At 36.8% G+C, this 11,529-nt stretch overlaps 1 protein-coding gene across 1 annotated transcript in view; it reads left to right on the top strand.

Moving 5' to 3' along the window:
* The window catches only part of LOC103926239 (chromosome unknown open reading frame, human C8orf34), a 168,114-nt gene that overhangs the window by 112,720 nt on the left and 43,865 nt on the right, over nucleotides 1-11,529 (top strand). Inside the window, exon 9 of the mRNA XM_009335079.1 lies at nucleotides 9,993-10,078. Within this exon, the coding sequence (XP_009333354.1) occupies nucleotides 9,993-10,078 (86 nt within the window). The remainder of the gene's footprint in view (nucleotides 1-9,992; nucleotides 10,079-11,529) is intronic.

The raw sequence follows: 11,529 nt of genomic DNA, 5'->3' as shown, positions 1-11,529 counted from the left end.
AGAGTGTTAAGTCTGAAAAGACTGACAAAGACTGTAATTTTTCTCCTGTGAGATAATGGTTTGAAGCCAGCAGCAGATAAAAGATTGCCATAAGAATGGCTTAATTCCCCATCTTGTAAAAGGATTAGATAATTCAGTCTCTTTATGGATTCCTTACTCTGGGAAATATATTTCCACTTTTGGTTCTCCTCAGAAATAGCTGCAGAGTGTACTTATTTAAATGCACAAAGACCTGCATTCAGACATTTTGAAAAGGCAAACAGCACACAGAAAAGATTATTTTGCAGGCTGTGTCAATGTGTAAGTTTTGCTCAGCAAGTGGATATTCTAGTTTCACCAGCTGAAAACATTATGGCTGTGAATTATGTATTGGTGACATGGAAACTTTCCACGAAAATCTTCAAGAGTGACTGGAGAATAATGCTTTTAATTTGCAGAAAGAGAATGGACTTCAACCCAAATCCATTTTTAACTACGTTTTTTATGAATTTTCAAATCATTTGCTGTGTTTTAGTGTGCAAGCACTGAGAAATAGTGTCCTTAAGAAAGTGAGTGCAAAAGTAAGAAACAGACTATGATCCGAATAGTATCAGTGAAAATGGAGTTATTTTAGATTAACTGTACCTTAGATCAGGGTGAAACTCAAAGAATACGAATGCTGTATATCTCACATAAATAGAACTGATGGTAGTAACAACATACTCCTGCCTGAGAGCTTTGCACCACTTTAAAATGGATTTAAAGGAATTATAAATCTCTGTTGGCGAGCATGCTGAATATGTCACTAAGTTTATATTCCTATATTTTATTCAGAAATCTTGTTAAATATCTGTATGTATTCGTGTAGTCTATAGTTTAATTTTGGAAACATCTGCCTTCCTGAATAACATTCTGCAGGATAATCCAATAGTCCTCATGCTTCATTTCTCTTCAATGCAGATGTTTCATGTATTTTAGTCTATGGTGAAAACAGAAGCTATGACACTGATTTTTTAATATAACAAGGTGACATGCTGCAGAGCTTTCCCATTATTACTTCAGACTTGAGAGGTGCCAGCCACTCTCATTACTCACTGAATTCACAATCCTCTGTTGTTTGCCCCCCCTAGATCTAAGACATTTTTCTTCTATAGTTTATTGATCTGAAATTTTTATAAACTTCTTTTAAAATCTAACCTTCATGAGGAAGCTAGAGTATGTAGCTAAAGCAGATGGAGAGTTTTACCAGCAAAAGAGTACTTTTGCCTTTATATTGTTTAATAATATTTATTTAATATAGTTTTACCATTATATTAACTGGCATAGTCTATACTGGAAAAATGACATCTTTTTGTCTGTGTACCTGTGAATACACTAAGAATTTTGCTGGCATGGTTTTAACACTTTTATTTTTGTAAAAGACATTGTAGAAGAAATGGAATATAGGTCAGAAATTCCTGGCTTTATATTTAGGTGCTGGAGAAGCTTTGGGTTTTGCACCAGTATAACGGAGTGCAGAACTTGTGGAGACAGTAAGTCAAGGTACATGAGATCAGAATTTGGATCAGTATGTTTGAGAACAAAGAATGAAATAAACTCACCATATTATGGGTAAGTCAGGACAAATTATTATAAAGCTTGGAGTACTATTACTGGTGTGGTGTTGAGGTTGCTAGGGAAAGGTGCAAGAAAACATTCAATGTAACCTAAAAGCATGTGGGGGCTTTTGGGACTTTTGTTGTCTGATCTCTGTTGCTATAACTTCCCTGGAGTTAGGTATTTGTTCTAGGGAAATTATAATTCAGTATTACAGTGATATCAGAGAGAGTTGTTAGACATAGATGTGATGTTTTAAATTACAGAAAGGAAGCGGATGATTTGAAAGGGGGAAAAAAAAAGTCCAATAAGTCCAATTTATCCTTCTCATCTCTGATTGAAATTCCCTTTGGTTGCCAAAGAAACATCATCATGTTATATTTTTAATAAGTTTCTTTTGTTAATAAGTTCATGATATTCATTAATCTTACAAAATGTATATTACAGTTTTTGATCCAAATTAATAACGACTTAATGAAGAAACTAACTGTAAAACACTGAAGTATTTGTTAGGATATTTTCAAGAGCATAGTTAACCTACTTTGAAATAATATAAGCAAAATCAGTGATTCAACAAGCCAAAATCTCCTTAATTAAGATTCTAATAGAAACATGACGCTACCTCTGTTTTTCAGAGTTGAGAAGTTTTCTTTGTGGTTGTAGCCTTAAAAATGTACACTGATCTTGGGTGAACATGAAAACAGCTTTACTGCTCTTTTTGCTGAAAGATTTAAGGGTTCTTTGCTGAACTTTCCCCAACTTCTCACCATGTTTATCTAAAAGAAGTCATCTGAGTCTTCAGCAAAGCAGATCAGGAATTTTCCAATGCAATGTGTGTTCTATAGGAAATAATGATTCACAGAAACCAACATGTTTTACAGAAATTATCCAGATTCAACAAAATTTAGCTGACACAGAGCAGAGCAGAGAGAATGGCTGGAGCTGCAATTCTCAGACATGTAATTTCCCACTTCCTCCTCAGAGAGTGCCCTTTACTGTCTTGGAGCCTCTGGAGGAATTTTTCTTTATTACTAAAAAGCCAGCAGAAGCATTTGTATTGTCTTGAAATAACAGGTTTTCAGGATTTCTTCTCAAGTGGAATTTTGAAGTTTCTGTTGTTGTTCACCTCTGGGGAACATTAGAATTTGAGCAAATTTATCCAGCTCTAGTTTGCTATGTTTAAAAAGAAAAAGAAGTGCCATAGACATGTGTGAGAATTTGAAGGCCAGCCACGTACACAGTAATTAATAACTCTTGCTGGTAGTTGTTTATTTGGGGATTAAAGGAGAGTTTGTCCCTTTTTCTGTTTGAATTATTTTGGTTCATTTTTGGGAGGAATAGAATGGGAATTTGGTTATTTGAGTTGAGACATATTTCTGGAAGACTATGTCAGAATAGTATTAATCTAAATATAATCCCAATTCCTCTGTCTGTGAGTGAACAATCACCCTCCTCTGAAGGTGAATCTCCTCTCCTGTTTCGTATTTGATTTGACACAAAAGTTCCCTAAAGCACAACCTCTACTATACACTAGCACAAGGCAATTTATAATGCACATACTTTGAATAAGTAGTCTACACAAAGAACAAATACTAAAGAGCATATATCTCAATACTAGGTTTCAGAAACATTTCCATTTCTTTGCTTTCAGGATACTTTAGGCCCTGACGTTAGAAAGTACCTATGCTTGTGGTTAAGTGTTTTTAATTATTTTTATGAATCAATTATAGTCCTTGGAAGTGTTTTTTTTTTCTTCTAACCCATTAATTTTGTGAGAATGGTGTTCACCAGTGAACTTTGTTGTTGTTGTTGTTGTAGTATTCTGCTATAACATGGGGTTTACTTTAATTTCATTTACTACTAATTTTAAGAATATCATAGGACAACAGTGTTGACATAGAGGACAATGTATGTCTATGTTTAGTGCACCGGAGGAGTTCTTAGGTAGGAATTTGTCCTGCATCTGTACATGCAGTCATGTACACACTCAAGTATAGACATACCCATAGTTGCCCTCAAAGCAGGACTTTGTTATACCTCTTAAAAATCCCTTTTGCTCAAGTGTAAATGTTTCCACAAATTTCAAATCTGAAAATGCATGCCAATTTTAAATCATGGAGGAAAAAAACCGATTTTAATTCAGCTTCCTCAGCTGTTCCCTGTTTTTTTTTTTTTCCCCAAGATATAGTTTAATTCCAGTGTCCTATTGTCTAGAAACTCTGCAGCTGTATGAGGGCTACTGCATTGTTTTAGGGGTAGTACAAGTGGAGAAATCACAGCTCCTCTAGCATTACTCTTTCCTTCCATCCCCCCTATACCCACACTTTATTAGGTGCCCATTATAATTAGTCATTTTAGGATGCTGTTAGATGGATTTTGGATTCATATAAGGAATTGTTTTGTAGGATCATCTTGTCTCTTTCTTTTCAGCTTCTTCTAACATCTCTATAAAGCAGCAATTGCCATAATGTCAAGAAGCTGTCCTCTTAATAGCTCAGGTAAATTGGATATTGATGGGTATCAGAGAGATTTGAAAAGAAGACCACTAGTTCTGTCACACAAAAAGAATGGGGAAGTGTAATGACATGCCATATAGCTGATTACAATAAGAAGAGCAATAAACTCAACTGGACTTTGGATACTGTCAACATTTATTTTCTTGTCAGATATGTCAAGTTTTGGGAAGAACTAGCTTTCAGGTAGTAGTGACAAGTTTCACCACACAGTCTGCTTAAGTAATATCAGTTTGATTAGAAGAAAAGATCACTAAGAAATAGGTCTTAGTGAACTGTGTTAGAAAAAGTAGATATCATTTCAAAGATTTGCATATTGCAGAGAATAGACCTTCCTTATGGAAGGGTCCTTTCTTGTATCTACTTCTATATAGCTGTAATTAGATAAAATTATGTAGATAGCTCCAACTGTAATATTTTTGGCATAATTAAGTAGCATGTGTCATAGTATCAAAAGGACTTACTGGTAAATTTCAGAAACCAAAAGGGAAAAGCTCTTAGTTTTTCAATGTCATCTAATGGGGAATATGTTGCTGCTATGGAAACCTCATTGTTGACTTTAAAAAAGCCTTACAGCATGTATTCATTCATACTACTAATTCATTCCTTCTTGAGTACTAACAGAATACTCTCTGCTTTATGCAAATACATGGAAGACACTGACTCTGTAATCTGATTCAAACAGACAGTACAATCTAGAAACAAATGATATGCTGGATGACTGTTCAAGCTCAAAGCAAAGCTGATCTTGCAAAATGACTGCTTATACTGTGCCAATTTATTTGCAGCTGCTAAGTAATGCTAGAAGAAAGATGCAGATGCATTCAGTGTTTTCTTCTGATAGTAATGATTGGATTGCCACAGGGATGTTATTGTATCTTTGAAAACGGGGTGGGAGGATGAGGAGGTTGCTATGAAGGGAAATAAAGTTAGTCCATGAGGCATTTCCTCATTAAGTTGTGCCATCAGAAAAGCTCAGGAATTTTTCTTTGAGTGCTAGAATGGGTCTTTCTGAAAGGTCAGGCACAAGAGAAGCTTGAGACTTTGTAGCACTTGATCAGTCTCTTCCAGCTGGACTCCACCGAACAGCCACTCAACAGAACTCATCTACCAGGTAGGAAATGCAGATCTGCACTGAATCCTTAGCCCACTTGCATGGTGTACAATGTCCCTGTCACTAAATTTATGTTACGGATACTTACATGCTGCATATTTAATCCCTGTAAAATTCCCCTGGAACATTCTGTCATCTTGAAAAGGGAAATAAGTTGAAACATTTATGGCCATTAGTCTGCTTTATTTCACTTTTTTTTGCAACAAATGGAACTGGAGTAGGAACTAGTATCTGATACTTCTTTAGGGTATTGCTTCTTGCACTGCCCGCAGGATTAAATCGGTGAGGCAGTGAGTTGTTTTCAACCTCTGTAATCATAGGGATTTACAAGTGTTTCAGTAAGACTGTTGATAATTGTGATACCACAGAACAATGTGTTCTGAGGTGGTGTTGGGCACTCAAAATTGCTACGGAAATATTGATGATGTTCAAAAAGAGGTTGTCATATTAATCAGAATGGGGTTTTATGTAGGTTATTTCACACAGCCTCATTGGTGAGAGGCTATGTAACGTCAATCACGAAGTTAACCTCATTTTCATTTCAGTTTAGCAACTGGGATTCAAATAATAGCTTCATCTTAGTATTTTTTCATCTGGTAAAATTAGGTGATTTCTATTGAAATATCAAATTGTAATATCCTCATCTTGATGGCATGCCCTGTTCTCCAACAATCGTCTTTTAAGAAAGAAAAACATCCTAAATGCTTGCATTCAGCAAAGGAATCAACATGTTTTCTTTTTGCTGACTTTAGTCACTGCCATTTCTTAGATAATAATGTGTGTGCTTATAGATTGTTCAGGAGTGTGAAAAGTCCTTTTCAAAGTAGTGGAAGAAAAAAAAAATCTATAATTTCAATCTTGACTCTATTATTCCTATTTGCTGTTTCCTTCCTCTGTGACTCATTCAAGGAATGTAGATGAAATCGTTTTGTCCTTTTTTTGCATACTCTCATAGTATCATATTTTCTAAATCATACTGGCAGTATGACTGTGTTTCACACACCCACAAGCTTGTTTGTAGTGATAGACCTGGTATAATGCTGCTGCACCCATCCTGTAGAACTTACTCTGAATGTCTTTGGCAGTTTTCTTGGAACAAGTCCTACAGAATGCATTTTTGGGTCAAAGGAAATTGAAATATTTGCCTGAAGGCTGTTTGCCTTTGTAGCTCTTGAAGCTCCAACATGCAACTGGTTGAATGTAACAAACAATGGCCTCTAAGCAAAAGATCACACTATAAACAGAATGTATATAGAAAAAAATGTTGACCATCAGGTATCAAGTTTAGACTCCCGTTAAAATAATTAATAGGTGAAATAATGTTTCAGTTAATAACTGAAATAGTCCGTAAAGTATTAGTAAGATAGTAATTTTTAGGTAACTTGGTTTTTGGGGTTTTTTTTTTTAAGAGTACACACTGAAAATAACAGCCAAGATTTTCAAAGCTAGCCACCAGTTTGGAAAAGCTTGACTCTTATTAGATTGCTTTGCAAACAAGGATGTGACTCTCATATACATTGTTCTTTTTATAATCACCTTCTCCAAAACAGTGGATGAAAAGTTCCAATGCAACATTTTGGTCGTCATTTTACCTTTTTTTGCTAAAGGAATTTCTATCTGGTATCTGGCAATAAAGAATCAAGTCTACCTTGGAGTTTACGCTTCTGTGTACAACTAGTCTGCAAGAAAAAGAGTTGGAGATGAAAATGCTTTTGTAGTACCAGGGACCAGATAAGTAGATCTCATAGCTTAGACCTTCCAACATTAATGATGCTTGTAGCATGATGCAACACACTTTTGGAAGACATTCAGCAAGAATGAACCAGGGAAGAAAGTAGCATAAACAGGGACAGATTAGAAAATACATCTCTGATTATATAATGAGTGCTTCTGAATGCTTCAGAATGCTTCACTCTCTTAGATGTATGCTTCTTTCTAAATCTATTGCTTAAGAATTTTTAAGTGTTTTCATTTTACTGTGGAGGTGTCTTATGAATAGTATTACTATTGAAGAAGAAATCAAAATAGTCCAAGTAACAGAATTCTTTTGGCAAGCAGTACTGTTTGTGACTTCTTTTGTTGCTTGAGTCACATGTGAATCTATTCCAATACGAATCCACATGTAAGAAATACGTAAGATGAAAATTGGATGTGAAAATGAAGTTCAGATATGTCATCAGATATCTTATTCACCCATCCTCCCACCCATCCACCCACCCAGTTCACCCAGCCATTTCCTCCTAAAAAGGGAAATCATATGAAATGGCTTTTCTGACTAGATACACTGAAAAGATTTTTTTTTTTTGCATGTTTTTCATGAGGCAGTGGGCCACTTAAATATGTGTAATTTCTAGAATAAAATGAGAATAATTTCAGTTGTTCATGTCTGGTTTGGATTTATAAAGTCTCAGAATGGGAATGTATCATAAAAGCTTGAAAATCCTGATGGGATAAAAAAAGCAGCTCCTAGTTCTAGAGATAATTTTTTTATGACTGACTGCAATATAAGCAGAGAAGGTTGGAGTAATTTTCCTTTTAATTAAACACAAAAAAACGATGAACATGGCTGCAGAGAAGAGTACATCACTTCTGGTTCCTGCAATTCCATGCATGTCCTTATAAGCTTGAATACGTGCTTGCAGTAAACATGCATATGTATGTAATGAAGGAGGACAGGTCAATTTTAATGCAAAGGAAAATGATGTGATTTTTGAGATCTTCCTTTTTCACATGGTTATTTCATTTGCAATTTGTTTTCTCCCTATTTGAGTATCATATGATAATGGTACAAAGTTATTTGCTTCTGTTTGACTGTCATCTTTAGAAGAGCCTGTTTGACAAGCTAGGTTTTTAAAGAATTGGTAACTAGAGCATTACAAACCAGGTATAGAGCTATAAAGGATTCATAGAAGTAATTTTCAAAATTAAGTTTACGGCTTCTAAGTTTTACACTTTTGTTGCCTTGAGGAGTTTTGTGTTCTGTGGAGCTGCCTCCTCAGGTAAGAATAATTATGAATTTACATTGAGCCTTCCATCATAAATAAACCATCCCAGGGGCAATAAAAGGAGGTAAAGTAATTGGGGGGGAGATGGTTTTGAGAAGGTACCAACAAGTAGATGACTTAAGATCCAAATATATTAGATAACCGTGAGAGTCATAAAATGTGACATTCAGATAGGGCAGATATGGGGGTTCAAAGTTTACTGTAAAGCAGCTGCAGAGAGTGAGAATACAGAGTGAAAGGAACTTTTTTTTAAGAGAGAAGTTATTTCTTTCCCCAAGGTTTTACTTCGATGCATTTTTATGATTCCTAGGCTTTGCAAAATTGAATTGCATTTTTCTTATTCTTTTCGTGTCTGAATAAATTCAGGGTAAGATAACCTTTATGTAAATGAAGTTATATTGTGTTAAGAGCTACAAACCATTTCTTCAGAGCAGAATCTGTACTCAGGATTCGTAGGAGCCTGAAGAAGGATGGTGAGACTCTTGGAATGCTCATTTAAAAGAACAGATACAAGGACTATTTTTGTAAATTGCTGTCAAGGCATGGCAGTCAGCTGATGCAGGGGGAAAGCCTGAAGACGAAGCCTGCTATAATTACTGTATTTTTCTTTTAAAAAGTAACAAAGGAGGAGGAAATAGTCTTGCATGTATTTCCCTGTGGTAGGTTAACCTTGGCTAAGGGCCAACCCCCCACCCAGCCGCTTGCTTACTCACTGCCCTCAGCAGGACGAGGGGAGAAAATAGGATGAAAAAGCTTGTGGGTCGAGATAAACATGGGGAAATTGCTTACCAGTTACTGTCATGGGCAAAACAGACTTGACTTGTGGAAAATTAGTTTTAATTTATTGCCAATTAAAATAGATTTAGGTAATGTGAAACAAAAAGGCAAACTTTAAAAGCACACCTTTCCTCCCCCCTTTCCCAGGCCCAACTTCACTCCTTCACTCCAGACTCCTCACCCCCTGAGCAGTGCAGGGGGGACGGGGAATGGGGGGTTGTGGTCAGTCCATAATGGCTCCTCTCTGCCCCTCCTTCCTCCTCACACTTTTCACCTGCTTTGGCGTGGGCTCTCCCCGTGGGCTGCAGCCCTTCAGGAAAAAAAATCTGCTCCATTGTGGGTCCTCCATGGGCTGCAGTGGATATCGGCTCTGGCATGCTCCTTGCCATCCGCTCCGGAGTGTGGAGCACCTCCTCCTCTGACCTTGGCGTTCCCTCTGCTGTTTCCCACTCTTTCTGTTCTTCTGCTCTTCTGCCTGTGTGGCATTGTTTGCTCTTCCTTAACTATGTTTTCTCCAAGGCACCACCATTTTGGCTGAGGGGCTCAGCTGTGTCCTGCCATGGGTCTTCTGGAGCTGGATGGAACCACCTGTGTCCAGCACAGGGAAGCCCCGGCCTCTCCTCACCAAGGCCACCCCTGCAGCGCCCCCACTGCCAACACCTTGACATGGACACCCATTACAGTCCTGTTCAATTAAAATATTTTTGAGTGTAGTGAAGGAAGCTTGCCATTTCATATGCACGATACCACCAAAACCCTACTGTTGTTAAAATGTCTTACAAAAATACATAAGCTATGATTCAGTTGACTGTTTCTTAGAGGCTAGTTTTGGTTACTAGACAATCGGGGATGATATGATTGAACCATGGATGTTGGCTTTTCAGCAAAGCTACCCTTTTAACTAAGCCAATGTTGTGAGTAGGGTATGTAGTCAGAGATAACACTCTTCTATGTCTTATCTATGGAATATGATTGCAAATGTTTTTGTTCCATTTTTCCGCAATTTAGATTGCAAGGAGATAATTTGGCAGAAAGGCCAGAAGATGTCTCCATGGTATCTCAAACATCTGAGCCAGCAGTGTCAGACTCTGATGGTAAGTTATATAAATATTTGCTGCTCATAAAAAAAAAAAAAAAAAAAAACCTCCAAACACCAAAATCTTGAATTTAAGAGTAGAGGTTTTGTCTGTAAAAGAAGATTAAACACTTTCAGAGAGTGTTTCTGGGCATTTGAACTCAATCATTTACACTTCAAATCTGTTAGAAGAGCCCCTAACATGTTTTTTGTCATGTCCAATTAGCACGCCAGAATAATTCCTAGGCACGTTTTGGGAGCCGCCTTGGGCCAGGATTCATTCTTAGTAGACAGTTTGTATGTTAGCACACTATTTTGGATGTAAAATAGCTTAATAGCATAGACATGGGCTGTTCGTTGCCATTTGGCCTCTATGCCAAAGAATGGTCTTTGAAATATTTAATTTAATACTACAAATGCATCCACAGGATTCAAATAATATAGAGTAAAAATAAAAAGAGTTATAGAATTTCTCCCCTGTTTTTAAACTATCAGAAATGCTTCTCTGATCTCTCCAAGCACCACTGACTAGATTTAAAATACAATAAAAAGGAGTTCATAGAATAGCTCTGAAAAACGTTTTTTTCCTCCTCATACAAACATAATCATAGATTGCGCTAATCTGCAGTCAGGACACTCAGCCTTATTTCAATTTCTGCTCAGGTTTTTGAACAGAATAACACCTGAAATCTAATGGAAAAAGCACTTCCTAAGGGATATCTTGCCACAGAATGCCCTGCTTTCCTATGAAAGATTAAGTTGATAAGGTTAACTTCATCTTAGCTGTCACTGGAATGGAGACAGAAAGGAATAGAGGTTTGGACGGAGAATCTGCAAAGATAAATCTTTCAGTCCGTTCCCTTACTGTTGGGCAGAACCAGCTGAGTCTATTAATTGGAGGATTGATTTGCAGTTTAGTCTTCAGCAGCCACAGAAAAGTTAGCTAGGTTGATTAATCAATGCAAAACAAATCGGAACTAACTTTTGTTGTTTTTAATTATCCTACTAACTGTCTGCTATTTAGTGCTATTAGGTATGACGGCAACCTGAGCTTTTGCTCATTTCTCTTGCCTCATTTGTAAACCAATGTATGTCAGCATTTGTAACTAGTATGTCTTTAAAGATAAATTTTTCAAACTGGTTTTGTGAGAATGCATGGCTTCATGCAGTCATGCCATTTGTTTTTCCTTTCATCCATTGATCACTTTATAAAAAAAATTAATAGGGGACTCAGAGTCTCAAAATATGATATTCTTACAAGCTTGATGAAGATTGTCAGCAAGAGTGACCCAGACTGTGGTGACTGCACTCAAGCCCTGTGAAAGGAAGGTGAATTTCTTTTGTTATGAGAGTAATCCCCAGGAAGGGAGGTGGTGGTGGCTTGTTTGGGATAGTTAAGAGGATATGCAAGCATGAGATTATTGCAGCAGAAACAAGTAGGAGGGGTAAGACGTAAGACATACATGTAGG

Source organism: Pygoscelis adeliae, unplaced genomic scaffold, assembly GCF_000699105.1.
Source record: "Pygoscelis adeliae isolate BGI_AS28 unplaced genomic scaffold, ASM69910v1 Scaffold101, whole genome shotgun sequence".
NCBI classification, from domain to species: domain Eukaryota; kingdom Metazoa; phylum Chordata; class Aves; order Sphenisciformes; family Spheniscidae; genus Pygoscelis; species Pygoscelis adeliae.
Note: the sequence above shows the minus strand (reverse complement) of the source record. Positions and strands in the feature narration are given on the sequence as shown.